This window comes from Camelus bactrianus, chromosome 3 (assembly GCF_048773025.1).
Source record: "Camelus bactrianus isolate YW-2024 breed Bactrian camel chromosome 3, ASM4877302v1, whole genome shotgun sequence".
Taxonomy (NCBI): Eukaryota; Metazoa; Chordata; class Mammalia; order Artiodactyla; family Camelidae; genus Camelus; species Camelus bactrianus.
In genome coordinates this window covers 94,560,752-94,578,042 of record NC_133541.1, presented here as the reverse complement: position 1 = coordinate 94,578,042, position 17,291 = coordinate 94,560,752, and the positions used below count along the sequence as shown (strand labels likewise).

The 17,291-nt window shown below is 45.6% G+C and overlaps 1 protein-coding gene across 5 annotated transcripts in view; it reads left to right on the top strand.

Moving 5' to 3' along the window:
* Positions 1-17,291, top strand: part of FSTL4 (follistatin like 4) — a 467,332-nt gene that overhangs the window by 94,010 nt on the left and 356,031 nt on the right. For all 5 annotated transcript variants that reach the window (XM_074360665.1, XM_074360663.1, XM_074360667.1 and 2 more), the window contains exon 2: positions 6,375-6,510. In XM_074360665.1, the coding sequence (XP_074216766.1) occupies positions 6,375-6,510 (136 nt within the window). The remainder of the gene's footprint in view (positions 1-6,374; positions 6,511-17,291) is intronic.

Below are 17,291 nucleotides of genomic sequence, written 5' to 3'. Positions count from 1 at the left end.
AGCAGAGTTCGGCCCTGCTAGGTCTGCACCTCGCCCAGAGAGTTGGTTCTGATAATTGTCGCGGACATTGACGAATAGCGGTTCCGCAGCTTCACCTCCGCTCCCCCTCTAGGTGTCGCTTCCGCCGAGGTTTCCGGCGAGTGAAATACAACGCCAGTAGCTTTGCTCTGTTCCCTTCTTATTTGTTGCAAGCCTCTGCACCAGGAATTGTATTAGATGGATCCCTGAGACACAAACATCCGACCACATTCACTGGGCCACAGAAACAATTTCAGTAGACGTGGTACGGTGACAATCAAAATGTGTATCAGGAATGGGCCTAGTTCACTATTCGTGAGAGGAGAAAAGGGATCCGGAAGAAATTTGGACTTTTCTCAAATGTCCCAAGTTATCGTCCTACCATCAGGGTTAGGGGAAAACCAGAGATGACTTTTAACAGTGTCCTCTTAATCCTGGAATGGCCCAGACAAGCTGGGTCTGGGCAGAGTGGTCAGGTGCAAGGCTCGCCTGGGAAGCAAATGGTCTGGGGTCTCGGACCCCAGAGACCCAGCTACCCTCAGGCAGTAACTCTAACGGAAGACCTGAGCTGGGGCCCCACAGGGCCTGTGCATGCTTCCCAACTTAGTTATACAAAACTAGGTCATTTCTGTTCAGACTGAGCCAAAGGTCATACAAGAAAATAGTCTTTGATTTAATGTATTAAAGTAGCTTAATAAAAGTTGTTTCAATGGCTTTTTCTTTCTTCAGATTTTTTGATCACCCTCAATTGTTAATTCCAGGAAGGCTTTTTGTTCCAGAGAAGGGCTAGTTTGTTCTTTTGGGCATTTTATCCCTTTCGCTGTGTCCTGAAGGTGGTTGAGGGTTGGGTACGTTGGAGTTTTCTACCTTGACCTGCCAGTCACTCAGGATTCTTCTCCTTCTAAGGGCTGCAGAATTTTTTCAAAAGTGATCTTCATCATGCGATTTTATTTTTTGACAACATTGTATTTCAAAAATTGGCATTGAATATTCAAGATTTCCTAAAATCTACCTTATTTGCTACTTTGCCTTTCTTTTTTTTTTTAGTATTTCTTTGCAAACTCAACCTTCTTGTGTTGCTGTGTGCTTACTAAACTTAATCAAATTAGGCAGTTATTTCAAGAGCACGTCTTTCCTTCCATTTTCCCTCTTAATGGTATAATACAAGGTGTAGAACTTCAAGTAAAATAGAATTGTATTGGGAATAACTAGTACTTAGGGGGAATCATTTGAATGTTGGAAAGGTAAAGGTTCCTGTACCTTAACTTCACAGAAAATAGGAATATCATAGATTTACACATTGCACATAGACTAATATAGGTATCAAATTTATCAAATGTTGGAAAAGTTAAGGAAAGATACAGAGTAGGTAATTAATGGGAAACGCAAAATAGTTTCGTTTTGGGTTGCTTCAGGATTGGTATCTTTCCATGCCTAATTTCCCTGTGCTGTGTTTAGGGACTACTTTTGGAAATTTGAACCCCTCTTTTTTTCCCCTAAAACACAAATCAAAACTGGGGTCCTAAGGCTTTCGAAAGAAATGAACTTATAGCCTCCTGGTTTTAGGTGGGGGTTGATATAGCTTCTTTTTTTTCCTCTTTTAACATTGGACAGACATGCAGAAGAGAACTGTAGGATATTGGTGGTTCCCAGTTGGTTTCCATTTGTTGATTGCTAACATCCCATTTGTAAAATGCAGTGCACCTAAAGTAATTGGCTTAAGCATACACTTTTCAGTTTGAAAGATTGGAAGTTGAGGTGCCTCAGAGATACAAACCTTACCGTTCTCTTCAAGGCTGGGTGGTGCTGCTTGGTTCTGCCAAATCACCTTCATAATTTCTGGTCCTATCAGTTACAAAGAGAAGCCATTTCCATGTGGCTAATCCATTAATGTCTGGTTTGGTAATGCTACTGTATTCTAGGAGAGAGGGCCCCAAATCTCCTAGGGTGAGAATTCCCACTCTTCCCAAACAGGGCTGGTTCCTGGAGGAGAAAAGAAAAGCTTGTATTTAATGTTGGTGATTTTCTCTGGCCTGTGACCCTGTTCAGTAGTGATGACTTACGTGCTGGTGTGTGGTCTGTAGTGGGGCAGATTTGGAATTTTCATGTTCAAATCTATTTCTCCCCGACCATTTGAATTCTTATGTAACATTTGTTTTTCAACTTTCTTCAAAAGGCAAGCCAGTATTTAGCATGTTACGTTCTACAGATTTGTAGTACCTCAATAGTTTTAAATACAAAAAATTAAGCACAGGTATCAGCTTAGAAGACCAGAAAATCCAGTGGTTTTCATAGTAAGGAGGTAGATGATCGAATGGAGCCTGTCCAGCACTTGAGAAACAAAAAAGTAAAATCAGTCTGTCTAAACAGAATGCATATATAATGCATATGTAATAAAAATGCCATATGTAAGTTTGTGATACTATAATAACAGAACAGTTGCCTAGGGGTTGTGATGCCTGGGTTTTAGTCTAGGTCTGGCCACTGAGTTGGCTTCACACTTTGGGTGAATTCCTCAACCTGCTGGGTCTCTGGTGTCCTGTCTGTGCGGCGGCCAGGCTGGCACCTGACTCTCAAGAACATGGGGGAAAGTGTGGCTCAGGTGGGAAACCTCGGAGGAAGCAGTGAAGTACTTCTCTTGGAAAGGAGATGTCTTAAATATCAAGTGAGTGTGCTTTATGAGTTGTTTGAAAGGAAAGGTAGTCCTAGATCTTTTATGAGCACAATCTCAGGTAGATTTATAACCAATCTTGGGACTCTAGCATGGATTGAATGAAGCGTATAAACCTAAATTGATTTCAAAAGAAGCTCTGGGTTGAAAACGAGGGTTTGTGACCTTATTGATGGTGCTTTCCCATTTCTGTAATGGGGAGATTCTTGCAGTATTTTCTTCTGAGGGCCAGTAGGGCTTTTTGAATTTTGGAGTAATTACTCTTTCAACAGGTCCCCTTCCCCCAAAGTGACCATCTGCCAGGCTGGTGCTCCCTGTGAGCTGAGGGGCATCCTTGCTGCCTGGTGCCCTGGGCATCTATCTCCTCATATTTCTTTGTTTCATCCACATTCCTTCTTGGCAAATAAAGACAGCAGAGGTGAGGGCTGAGGAGAATGTGCTAAGTGGCTCCATCCTGGGTGGGATGTAGGAGGGGGCAGCCTGGCTTCCCTCTTGCTCTGCTCCCCTCGCCGTGCTCGGAGCCATGGAAGCTGGAGGAGGACAGCTCTTAGTGTTTTTCAGAGGAGAGGAGAGACGTGGGGCTCAGAGCCTCTGATCTTACTCTACATAGATTTTCCCCAGTCATACTAAAAACAAGTATTTGTCTAAATAAAATATTGTTAAGTATCAAGAGGCAGCAGAGGACGGGAATTAAGAGTATAGACATCAAGTCCACCTAACTGGCTTGCAGTCCCAGCTCTGCCATTTATTTGCCACATGGCCTGGGTAGGGTACTGAACCCTTTCTGTGACCCGTCTCCTCTGTCATCTGACGAGGGGGTAATCATTGCCATGCTCATGGAGTAGGAATGAGAATTACGAGTTAGTTCCATAAAGCATTTAGAACAGTACCTGACATGTAGTAATTGCTGCGTAAGTGTTAACCAAATAGATAGTCTCTATTTGGTTATTAGACAGATCATCAAAATTGATTTAGACCCAATATTAATTCTTTTTTTATGAACCGAACTGTCATAAAACTTGAGCTGTAAATTTTTAGGCTGTTGCTGCTGTAGACTCAATGAATTGTCAATCACCATGAGTATAAAATGACATCTAAGACGCTGCCGTGCAAATGAGTTTCGATCTAGTGGTAGCCAAGCTGAAATAAACTTTATAGGGCGGCTGCCTAGGAATATTTCAGTAGTGGACCTGGCTCATGTGTTTCCCTGACTTTCAATAAAATCTTACGGGGCAGTTCAACACAAATCAGATAAAACCAGAGACAGCTCCAGGTGCAGCGGGACTGCAGCTCCAGCTTCCAGAAGCATAGCTCCAAACAGCTGTTTTAATGCCAGAGGTCTGGGTGCACCCTCTTAAATGATTTGGTGCTTGCCAAAACAATTGAAATGAATGGAATTTATTCTGATGCTACCCATGAGTAATAAAACACCAAGAATAAGTGGTCTTGGATTACTAGGCAAATTGAAAATGAAATACTAGATATTGTGGCTTGAGTATTTTGTAACTCCTGGAATTATCTATACATTATCTAGAGTAAGTTTTCATTATCTTGCTGTTTTTAGTTTATTTGGGCTTCAAGTCATGAAAAAGGTGAAAAGAAGACTTATATGTGTGTTTACTCCTTGAGCACTGTTGGATGGTAAATAAATAGGGGAGAATTAATAAAGTAGAATAGAAAGCAATGTCTTTCTAGTTCTAGTTTGAGTTACTGTTGCTGCTTTAAAAAAAAAATTTCCCAAAATCCAGTAACTGCTTTCTGCAGTCTCAGGAACATGGCTCTGCGTTCAGAAGAGAATAATTTATGGAGAGTGGGGAGTTGCCCTATTTATTTTTAGAAAAACTGGTTGCAGTTAGGGAAAGACATTTTTATTCTCTTTTAGCCCTGAATGTGATTTTTCACTCCTCCTCATCCCTGTAAGAACACACGCCCTAGCTAGTGCCCCAGATGGGGAGTGTGGCGCTGGGTGGCTGCTAATAATGCCTGCAGCCCTCTCCCAGGTACTGCCGAAGCTGCCCTGTTCTGCTCAACTCCGCCTTCTGCAGAGTGTGGAGCAGGTGCTGATGGTGTTGCAGCTGTGACCTTCCCATTGTGGTCACTGGCCACCCAGACTGTTTTCCCAGTAGCTCCAGCTTTCCCAGCTGATGTCAAAGACCACGGCTGAGGAAACAGAGGTAGGAGTAGGAGCTTGTGGACTCTTGTTTTGTTTTGTTTTTTTAAAAAGACACCATCTCTTAAAATATAGTTATAACTTATAACCTTGTGTTTTCACATGCCTACAATTTTCAGTCCGACTTCTCCTTCCTGTGGGCATTTCTGTCTCAAGTTGGGGACGTGAAGCAAATCTGGAGCGGCGTCCCTATTTGGGTGTGGAGGCAGCCAAAGGAAACCTGGGACGTGGCATGAGTGTGTTTGGTAGCCGGGCACCAGCACTAGTGATCATGTGACACCTCTACTTCTCCTCTGTCTCCTCCTCCTCTACCTCTTGTGCAGAGCAGGGATCCTCCAAAGCTGCTGGCTTTGAGGGTGAGCAGGGATGGACCCCTCAAACAGGCTTAATGTCTCTCAAGCAGATAATCATTTCTGACTCAGACACCTACTCTGGACCAGCCCTAAACCAGGTCACAGAGGGGTGCTGGCCTCTAAGGAGCTCTGTGTTTTCATCTCCCTGGCCATGGTCTGGATGCAGTGTGGGCCGCATGCAATTAAGCACTAAATTGTGTGGCACTCACAGAAATCAATAACCCCTAAAGTTCCCTTAAGTAAGAGTTAGAACTCATCATGCAGTATTTACATCTGGCTATGTTTCTTGTAGATACTGAAATTAAGGTTGGAATATGTTCACAGTGGAAACCTTAAAAAAAAATAAAAGTACAGCTAATTGGACAAGTGCACTAGTCTGTGTCTTTGTTCCCTTAACACAGTGCCCAGCACATGATAGGGAGTTAAATTTTTATTATAGCTGATTCTCAGTTTTTTCATCCTTGGAATTCTTTGATTACTTTGAATTGCCCATTTCTTGGCTTCTAGGATGTTAGACAATTTATCAAGTGAGCCTCGGAAATCACCTTAAATATTATTGAAATTCTATTATCCACTGGGTGTTTGGATTCTACTACAAGAATGGCTGGTCTTGAAACGAAAATGAAAATATTGGACCTTAAAATGCTGTTATGAAGTTTGCTGTCTTGCAAATTGAGGCATCAGCTACAAATGAGCTGCAGATTTCACGTGATTCCTCATCAGTGTTTATTGAGTGCTAGCTGGGTGCCCAGCTGCAGACACTTTCTGAGGAAGCTGCAGCAGGGATGTGCGGTAACCTACCCGAGGTGCCTCAGCCTTCTCACCCGCGGTTGTTCTTGTAGGTGTAGTGGTAGGTGCGTTTCAAGTGGGTTTCCACGCAGCGTGCTTTATATTTATTTACAGAGTTCTCCCTGTGTGTCTGACACAGCCTCCTTCAGTTCTTACAGCAACCCTATGGGGTGCATATTCTTGGCCCCCCTTTTAGAAATGAGTAAACTAAGGCACTGAAGCAATATAACTTCTCCACAGTAGAAACGGAGGGTTGGTGCCAGGATTTAAACTCAGGTTAATCTGATTCTGGAGTACAGGTGCTCACTAACTCACCACCCCTTGTTTACATTTTGCAATGCTTGGTTCTGAGCATTTGTTGTTTCCTCAACAGGCTCAACAAAATGAAACCAGGAGGCTTTTGGCTGCATCTCACACTGCTTGGAGCCTCCCTGCCTGCCGCTCTGGGATGGTTGGACCCAGGAACCAGCAGAGTCCTGAACGTGGGCGTGGGGGAATCTCCGGCAGAGGTATCATTACATAACAGCTGACATGACATTTAAAACTCATTGCTTTTCCGTGTAACAGTGTCTGATTTCCCTTCCACCTTTAGTTTATATCAAACAGGTTTCAGTGTGAATTAAAATGCTACCCTCTTTTTGGTAGGAGACAGAAGGAAGCCTGTGTGTTGATAAAGACAGGTTTATATAATGCTGTAAGTAATGGTCTAAAATCTCTCCAGCACCAAGAACGTATCCCCAGATCAAGCTGTAGCTGCCTGTTTTGTCTTCCACACAGACCCTCCAGAGAATGGCCTTTCGGTATATTTAATAGAACTCTGCAGGCTTATTGGTGGAGCACACCCATGTGAATTAATGAAAGCTTTTAATTATAAAATATATTTTAAAAGAAATAGACTCCTTTTCAGCTATGTTGATAAAAAGAACCAGGCTGAGTAAGAACTGGCAAGTAGCAGTCCTAAGGGAGACGGCCTTAATGAACAGATAAGAATGATTAATGACATGTTAGGATATATAAATGCTTCTAAAGTGCTTGAAAAACTTGTGCTCAAATGCCTCCCGGGAGAGTCTCGATACCCCGCTAATTGCTTAGTGCACTCTGGTCTGAAGCAGGGAAGAGGAGTCGTAAACTGCACGCAGCCCTGCTTAGGTAGGAGGCTTCATGAATTTGGGGCTCGGGAGGGATGTACTTTTTCTGCAGAAAATGGTTTGTATATGCTGAACCTAAAGAAATGACTGCACCCTTTCATTAAAACTGCCTAGGATTTCCTTTATGTTGTGGTGAATACTAATTCTTACCTGAGAGCTTTCCAGGGCATTTGAACTCCCATTGTCTTCCTTGATGCACACCCTTTACCTTTTCTCTGTGCGTGTTTCCCATCCTGTGGAATGAGGAAGAAAAATCATCTCAAAAAGTCAACATTACCAGAGAGTGAATAATGGTACACAGTGTATGGTAGGATTAATGCATTATTTGACTGAAAGACACGATTTCTCTTTTATTATTACTTAATTGTAATGCAATCCCAAACCTACAAGCCTTAATCTTCAGGGAGCTTCAGAAGTAATTTAATGTGCACACTTTTCTTGCTAAAGTTAGTGTGGCTTCCTTTTGTGGTGAGCAGATGATTAAATAGAAACACTATCTCTCCCATCTAAATCCATGAAGGACACAACTTAATGCTCTTTTGAAAGAGTCTGGAGGCTGACTTGCTAGTGAGCATAGCATTTCCCATTGGGAACGGTTTAATCGTTGTACTCCTGTCTGTACAGAGGGCAAACGATCGCTTAAACCTTATAAATGTATTGTTGACTATTTAATAGCAAAGCAAACAGGCAAACACACAGGTATGTGTATTTAGTCTTCTTACTGTTGAGGCTCATTGGCCAACTGTTGTAAATCACTATTTCAATTAAAAGAGTCAAGCCAATTAAGGTGGGATTTAGCTGGGGGTAAATTGAAAGCAAGTTGATATCAACCTAGGGCCTCTTTATTTTAGCTAGTAACCCCCTAATACTTCATATACGAACAAGAAAGAGGAGATGCTGCTCATCCTGAGCAAGTGAGGCATTTGTTTGTTTGTTTGTTTGGAGGTGGTGTTTTGCTCCATCCGCTCCCCACAATAGGATAGAGCCCAAGAGATGCTGTTTGGGAATCTCACTGCTTTGGGAAAATAAAGTGATGCCTCTGTGGACTCCCGGATGCAGGAACAGCTGCCCTACTCACCCAGTCCCCTTGGCCGTAGACTGAGTTTTTGCAAAGTGTTGTAACTTCTATTCATTGAGTCTGCTTATGCCAGCTTTTAAATGAGGAGATGAAGAGGTCAGTATGAATGGGCCCAGGACACAGGACAGCCTCTGAATGTGTAGAGAGCACGAGCAGGACATATATTGTAACTGGTTAGATGCCCGGCCCCTCCATGCCTTCGCTCACTAGGGTCCTCCTGACCCAGTGCTGTTCCTTCCTTCCACAAGTCTCAACCAGTCCCTGCTCCAGGGCCCAGCTCTGGTTCTTTCCTTTACTCTAGAATTCTCTTTAACCATTCTTGGTCACATTTGATCTCTTTCTTTGAACTCCTAGTCTTGGCCTGTCTTCTTTATCCTTCTCTTTCTTTCAATGTCTAATAATTTTAAAAGGAAAATTTGAGTCAATTGATATTTATTCAAAATTTAGTACAAGTCACCTTGATGCTTTCAAAATTCAGGCTAGATTATTATGTATTTAAGTGAGTTTTTCACACCTCGCTGTGCAGCAGGCTCTTTTCCACTGGGGACATGAATGGTCCCCCTGACAAACCTGCAAGCAGCCTGTGCACCAAGCCAAGCTTGTAACTTGGCAAAATCCAAGATAGTCTTGTGTGTTACAGGTTTTGGATAGTTTCTTCTTTGAATTGTAGCTATTAATACACCCAGAACTCACTGGCCAAACCATAAGAAACTTTTGTAGCAGTTTCCTCAGTCTTATTTTCCAGAAGAATGAAAACCAACAGTTTCCTGAGTCTCCATAAATAAATTTAAAAAAACCTTTCCAGGAACTAAATGGTAAAATGTTCCTGTGTATGTTTTCTTCCTGATAGTACTTTCCGAAACATTCATTGACTTAAGGTTTTTGAAGTACTTGGGAAGCATTAATAAGATTTGATTTGCCTTTCAAGTTATTATGCCAATTACTTGAGTGTCCTAAGGGTAAATACGGCTTAAATGACCAATGTGCGTGTGTGTGTACATTTTTAAAGCAATTACAACAGAAGTGAGTTTTGTTGAATTGTTTTATGTACAAAGACTACAGATGAAATAGCTTGAAGGAGTTTACCATTTCACAAATGTAGATAAAAAGAAATGCAGCTGGGTGGAGTGCCTCTTAATAGGAGCCGAGTGGCAGAGCATGGCCTAGAATACTAATGCAATTCTGAATTCAGAGGAAACAATTCTGAGAGATACAACTTATTGAAATTCTGCAGTAGAATTCTACTTTCCTCCTTTCCCTGATACTCTGCCAAGATAGATATGGTAGTAAAGTCAATATTGGGAGAATTTTATATTGAGGGGACCGGGAAAGTGAGAAGGGATGCAATAACAGTCCCTAGGGACCCACCCCCTCTTGAGGGGCAGGCATTTTTGGGGAGAGCTCCTCCCCTCTGAGCCCTGGATGCTGTGTTCTCATTGCTCGCTGGGCTCTGGGATTGGATGGTGGCCGTTACACAGCATTAGGCATCCTTGAATTTTACTCCACTTTTCCTAACTTGCTCTTACCCATAGTTTTTAGACGAGCACTAGATGACTGTAAATATTAATATTGGTTCCATTTAAAATTATTAGCTTTGTATACTTTGGTGTTTAGAAACCAGGTAAGAGCTTTGAGGTCAGGCACTATTTGTTTTCAGCATGTGTGATGCTCATAAGAGTCTTTGAGGAATAAAATACCAGTAAGGTACCAGTAGTAAGGATGATTCTTGTCCTCCCCAACTCCAGGGATCAGCCTAAGAGAGCAGGATCCTGCCTGGCTAATGGCCCTTCCCGTGTCTGCTGACTGCACTCCTGTCCCTGTTTGAATTGCAGAGAGCTTAAATGCTCTGGCTTCTTTCTGCATTGGTTGTGCATTCTGAGGACTTGGGCGTTAATTTTTAAAATATCTTCTTCCTTAATAAGTGTCCTCATTCTTGCACATTTGATTGAATTTAGGACAACGCTCTCCTCCCCTTTCTAGTGGTGTTCTCCCCCACGGCCCCCACCCCGTCCCCCTGGCTTCTTTTTGATTGATTGATTGCTGGGGAAGAATAGTTGATCTTCTGTGGGGTTTGAGGTCTGCCTTTGGGCATCTCGACTCACTCTGGCCCCTCACTCTGTTTGTGGATGTGGAGAAAACAAACTCCCTCCTCCCTGTGAACAGACAGGGGTCTAGGCTGAATGCTTAGCATTTTCCAAGCTCATCTGCAGTCCAGGCCTGCATGCAGCTCTTGTGTCTGTTTTCTGTGGAATCACCCTTCCTACATACTCCTGGGTGCCGACTGCAGCATTAGACTGGCTTTCAAAGAAGAGGAGACTCTGGGCAAGGTGTCTCAGCAGGAGGCACAAGTGGTCCTTGGACCTCTGACTGGGTGTGGTGCGCTGGGATGCAGGTGGCGTCCCTTGTCTGAGACTCCAGGCATTCCACTGCACGTACAGTGCCAGCAGGGTGTATGTGCGACCCCTTCTCTGATCCTAGAATTTGGGCCGTGGCTGTCTGCTTATTACTGTGTGTCAGAGGGTATGGATATTAGTCTCTCAGGTAAAATTGGGAGAGTGCAACCTCCCATCTGCAGATGTGAGTCAGTGCATCATTTTCAAGGTCAGAGGTAGTGTTCCAAGTCCCAGGAATGCTGGATGAATGGGTTACCATCCTCAGAGACAGTGCAGACTGTGCCTCCTCCAGCCAGTGCCTTTTGAGCTCCAGTGTGCTTGTGAAGAGCATAGGACCTGTTAAAATGCAGGTGTAGTAGGTGCGGGGTGGGCCCTGAGATTCTGCATTTCTCCTAAGCTCCAGGTGATGCCTATACTTTCAGTCCCAAGGACACTGGTCAGAAAGGCCCTAGGGGTGTCCCCCCACCATCACCTCCTAAGAAGGAGAATCCAGCTGGTGGTTAATCCTGGCCTTTGTTAGCTTCTTGCTAACATGATGACGCTGACTGCAGTCAGGAAAAGGAGAAAAACACGCTGGCTGCCATCAGACCGGGAAATAGCTTGACATGAGATTGGCCCAGGGAGCAGGGGGCAGGGGCAGGTAGGTGAGGGGAGAGGTGAATTGAAGCAGCCTCGGCTGGAGGGTCATTTTCAATTTTTTTTTTAAGCAAGTAGGCAGATAGGTAAACTTAGAACTCTGAATCCGGGTTCTGCCCTGGCTTGTCTGTAGTTTGGTTTAAATCCGGAGGGTCAGCCCACACTCTTGTGTTCTCACCATCACCATCTGTCTGCCACCCATCCTGGTGTCCTGCCCAGTTTCTGGCCTCAGCACCCAGCCAAGCTGCTTTGGGGACCACAGCTGCCAGGCTGGTGCTGTGTTTTGAGGTCTTGTTTTCATTTTTGTCCTTGGGTGGGGGAAGCCATGGTCCTCGTTCTCTGTGCTCCCACACGCCTTCTGCTCTGTACCAGTTAGTGTGCTGTGACCCCTTTAGTATTTTGAGATCACAGTTGGCAGAGCTTTAATTGGCTCTGAAAAATTCTGTGACCCAGGAAAATAAACATTTACGAGTTCACAGAAAACAATTATTCTTCTTCCTCTTAATTTAGCGTTTACTCATCTAACTATTTCATTTATGCCTCTGCTCCTAAATAATCTGCTTCTCTAGGGAAGTTCCCAGCCTAGTAATCAGGACGTCGGGCCGTGCGTTGTAAGTGGGGCTCTGACTTCCATTTTTCGGGGACTTGGCAGCATCGGCTCTGGCAGGCCCCAGTCATCTGCCTGATTCATTCTCTGTGACTTGTGGGTTCTCTCTCTTGCTTCCCATTTAGAGAGAAGTGAACGCCGTGTCGGTGTCAGACTCTAGCAAGCCCCGTGTGTAGGGGCTCCACTTTCCTGTCCTGCAAACGGTGGCCCAGTCCTTCTGCCTCCACTGCTGTGGTTCCTGTTGAGGCTTGTCGTCATCAGCCACCTGGGAGTGGGAGGACGTCAGAGGAGAGGGGCCCTGTACCTGAGAAAACAATAGTGGGGTAGGTGCATGGTGCTGGGTGGAGAAAGCGGGCCTGGAGCTGAGCCCCTGTGGCTTGGAGAAGCCGCCTGTCCCTTGAGCCTGGCCCCTGTCTTGTTGGTGGCCACGCGCATTTGCATCTTGGCCTTAGGCATTCCCTGAGCCAGGAAGGTCTGGACCCAGAGAAACCTAGTGTCTGCCCTTATGGGATCCTGGCTCTAAAACCATGAGCAAACTTGCTTTTCTTTCTTCTCTTTATTTCCTTCTTTTTTACCTGGGTAGCCTCATTCACTGCTTCGTGTGAATGGGATGTCCAGCTTACCCTGAAGACCAGCTGTTCCCAGTCTCATGCTGTGCTCAGATATTTCAGAGAGTATAGTGTAATTCAGAAAGTAAAATTAATTTTGCTTCAGCATAATTTTAACATGTCTCATTGACAGCGTTTCTGGGCTTAGTAGGGAGTGGTGATGTAGAATCCAGCCATGAGTGGACCCCATTGTGGGTTTTGTCTGGCAGAAGTCCCACCGAGACAGGGTGGAGAGTGGACCGAGTTCTGGCGGGAAGCAGGTGGGGAGGGGCAGGGCAGCTAGTGGTTTGTCTGGTGCTTCTTTCTCTCATACAATCAGGTTTTGGAGGAAATAGTCCCCGAGGGAAGAATCTGGATGTGGTGAGGTGGGACAGAAGTGGAGGGAGCAGTGGGCATGTGGAGGGAGAGAGCTGTGAAGTGTGACCATTGGGTTAGTGACTAGCACTGCTGGCTCTGGCCATTGATCTGTGGCCGTGGCTCTTGGGGAGGGGGGCTCCTCGTTCTGGTGGAATGGTGAGTATCCTGGGATCTGGGCCTTGGGTCCCCAGTGTCCAGGAGAGCCTGGTACACAGGATGTTCAGGTATTTGTCAAGTGAGTGAATGAGTCAGCAGTCTTTTATTATTCATTTTGGCATCAGGTAGGGATTTAAACAAGGTGATCTGAGTTTTTAGGACTCCTTACAGAAGCAATCCCAGGAGAAACCTGACTGTCTTTCGTTTCTACTTGCAGTAGAATCCCATCACAGTCACAAATCTTCCCAACATCCTTCTTGAATTAGTAGAAACTTAAGAGAGTTCTGTAGGCTGTGTGTAGGGGGTGCTGTGGGATCCCTGGCTCAGCTGCTATACTCTTTGTAGAGTGTTCTTTGGGGCCTGCCTGGCCCTGGCTATCTCTTCTCCAAAGAGGCCAGCACACCAGGCAGGTACACCAGGCCCTCCCTCACCCAAAATGGGAACCCCGAGAGTGCAATGTAAACTCAGATGCAGGATGTTCTGCTTATGCTTAGAATTTTCAGGGTCAGCAGAAATGGTCTGTGGAGGGTTGCTGCCAACAGTGTCTACAAAGGGAGGAAGGGATTGAGGCCAGTGAGAACAAACTTCTCCAACTGTTAAATAGGTGTGAACTTCCTGATATACGTCCTTCCTTCCTTCCTTCCTTCTTCTGTTTTCTTAGAGTTGTTACAGTTTGACTGCACATATACAATGTATTGCATGTAAATACATATAATATACTGCACTTTTTTTTAGTTTACCCATGCGTACTGATCATTCTTGATGCTAGTCTTAGGAAAGTTGGAGCAAAGGCTTACTGAAGCTGTTGTACCATTTAAAGCTTGCTCTCTAAATAAAAACAGAACTCTTTCCCCATTTATTTCCCCTTCTAGCCTTGCGTTTAAAACATGCTGGAAACTTCCTCTGTAGTAAAGATCTCATGTTTCTGTGGTTCTGCTGATGTTATATTTTGTGCATTCATTCCAGGGAAGCAGACTTTCATTTGGGACTACCAGGAAATGTCTAATGGAAGAGACCTGCCAGGCACTGCTCTAAGTGGAGTGCTCCTGAAATCTGCCCCACTGTTCCCCCTCCTCCCCTCTCTTCTGTTGGGTTGTTACATGTGCAGTTGTTTTCACTTTAGCATTTGACTGTGAGGAATGGGATTCTCTGCGTCACGCTTGGGTGTTCATCCCCTGGCAGTGTCTTTGTGGACTGTGTCTTTGTGCCCCTAAGCAGGGACCTTCTCAGGATGCTATGCACCTACCTAGTATGGGTCTCTGGGCCAACCGAGACGTCTAGTGGTCTTCTCTCTTAGTCAAGATCAGGTATGTGCTGAGCACCCCATTGTGTGCTTGTCCTTGTCCTAGGACCGAGTGGTTGAAGAGAAATGGGATTTGGGATTCCATTCTTGGGACTTAAGGACCAGTGGGGCATGAGGGTAGGGTTGGGGATTGGGAGGGGGAGGGAGCACTTGGTTGTTGCTGAGCAGGAACTGAGTTAGCAGAGGGAATTAAACACCCATGTCTACTGTTCTTTTTCAAGCTATGTGTAGTGATTAAATGAAATTCTCAACTTTAGCCTAAAGGAAATGAGGTCTTTATTGAGTAGTAAAGGAGGAAGTGGCTCCTGCCTTGCCCGGTCACATTGATCCAGCCCTGGTCCCCAAGAAGGGTGGTTGTTCTCACAGACCAGACTTTCTCCTCCCCAGAGGACTTGTGGCTGATGGCAGATCTAGTGTCACAGGTTCGTCCTGGCACGTGACACAGCTCCTCTGGAGTCCTTAGAGGGTTGGTTGAGGGCTGGAAGAAGCTGGAGTCTCAATGTCATCAGACATGCTGGACACAGTGCTGACTGCAGCAGCCCTGTGGTGTCCAGGGCTCAGAACTTCAGTCACAACCTCTCCCCTACCTTCCAGAACCCATCTGGCAGAGCAGAGCCTGCCCCCACCGAGGCTTTCTCCTGAAGTGGTTCTGCTTGGTGTGGTCCTGCCATCTTGTTGGCTTAGAGGACTTGGCCTGGTGATGGGGCGGGGGTGTCTGCTCATTGTTGCTCTGGCTCATCTTGCTGAGGGCTCTGCAGCATGTGACATTACCTCCCCAGGGCCCAGACTGTCATACCTGGAAGTCTTAGCTCTTGGTTTAGAGTCTCTTCTTGAACTCAGTGTCTGTCCTTTTCCAATTGGTTGTACCAATTGGTTTTGTAACTTTCAGGAAGAAAACGCTTCTCTGGCCATACTGGCTAGGACAGAAGGACTTGAGCTTCATTTCACATTCTAGATGGAAATGTGCAATAAAAATTAAGCCTTCTCATTCAAAATGACTGTTCTAATATTACAAGAAAGGATGATCATGGGCTGCGTTCTACAGGAAATTCCTGTATGTGGTGGGCAGATGTCTCACCACAGGATTATGGAAAAGGAAAGGGAATAATCACAAACAGCTTTAAGAAATCACCTATATACGTGCACATGGTGAGCAGTTAAAATGGTATGAAATGTATTGGGTTAGCAGTCTGGGTCATGTTGTGGGTGACGGGAGAGATGGGAGCAGGGAGGCACTACCCAATCGAAGTCTAGTCTCTGAGAACCTGGTTGTCTTGACTTGCACAAGTGTCTGCCCTGATCCCATCACCTGTGGCCAGGGGACAGGTCCCCAGAGATGAAGTCTCATTCAGGGCCTCTAAGCAGAAGCTGTGGGTGTGGGCCGGGGAGGCTCTAGTGAAGGAGTGAGAGAGCAGGTCATCATGGGTGGCTGGGGCTGGCAAGGCTGATGAGCCAGCCTCCATCTAGCCTCTCAGCACTCAGAGCAATGTGAGCTGAGTTTTTAGAAGTGCAGGCGTTTTATGAAGCTGAGCTTTCCGATAGATCTTCAGAGGTGGAATTGGGGGTAGGAGGGCCTGCCTATGTGGTTTTAAATCTTTGTTCTTCTGCTTGCGTGCCGACCGTCCTCTGCCTGCCTCATTAGTACCCTCACAACACCAACCTGCCTGTCTGCAGCTGGGCAGCTCAGAAGCCCAACTGACCCCTCCCTGGGTTATCCGAGCAGATGGGCTGTGAAGCACACCTGACTTCCTTGTGCTGACTCACATCTCACTGGTCCCCACCCTGACCCTCCTGGTGCCTGTGTTCAGGCCCTGCCTACCAAAAGGGACTGAATAGGCCTTTGGGGCTTGGATGTGGCCCTGTGAGTCGAGAGTTCACATCTCTTGTGATGTGGGGTGCTCCTTAGTGCTGGAGGTTTAGCTGGAATTGTTCTTGGGAAGAAAGAAGGGCTACATGGGAGGGGAGTCATGGCTTTACCAGATGTCTTTTCTTAGAGAGTCTGCTTCCCTGTGGAATCCAGTGAGCATCGTTACAGTTGAGCTGGCGTGGGATCATAGGCTAGTCATCATGGAAGGTGAGACACAATAGCTGCTCCCTGAGTTGTGAGGCTGAGCTTTGCTCCCAGTCAGCTGCAAAGTCTTGTTGCATTAGGAACTTGGGTTTTGCTGTGATGTCTATTTCTGTGTAACCAAGAGTTACGGAGTGTTGGGGAACCAGAGGCAGCTCTAGGGTGGGGATATCAGGTCAGGGTGGCCTCTGGAGCTCAGAGCTGGGAGTCTGAATGATGCTTCTCATCCTTCCTTTACAGGAATAAGGAGGAGATTCCTGATAGGAATTCTGATTCCTGATATGGAATCCTTTGAACTCTATAGCTATTAATGTCGACAACATTAATAATCCTCTATCGTTTTGTCAAAGCTCTAAGTGCATTACTTCATTGACTTCTCAAAAAGATCTTATGAGGTCTCGTTAACTTGTTTATTGCATACATGGGGAAACTGAGGCTTCCGGATGATTGGTGAGTTGTCTGAGGTTTCCCGTGTACTAAGTGGTGGAGAGTTTGCACCCGGCCTTCTGACTGTCCTGCTGTGCTCCTCGAGAGCTCCAGCTGTGCTTTACCACCCCTTACATATTTCTGAGGCTCAGAAAAGGACATTTGATGATGATGAGCTTTGAAGGCCAAAGCAGACCCTATCACATCAGATAAAGTATCCTCCCCTCCCAGAGGGCAGCAAAGCTTGCTGTACCTCCTCAGACTGGGCTAGGGGTAGCCTCTTGACCTTCCCTGTGGGGTGCGGCAGTGCATGCCCTGTGTCAGCGCTGAGCTCATGAGAATTAACATCTCTTTGGCTATTTCCTTCCAGTTCTTCAAGGGGATCAGGTGAGGACTTTGCAGCCACTGCTCTGGGAGTCCCTGAGCATCTACCCTTAGGTAGGGCAGAGCCTGGCCAGGCCCACTGCTGTGCCTGGGCACATGGAGAGGTGAGGGTCTGGGCTCTGGATG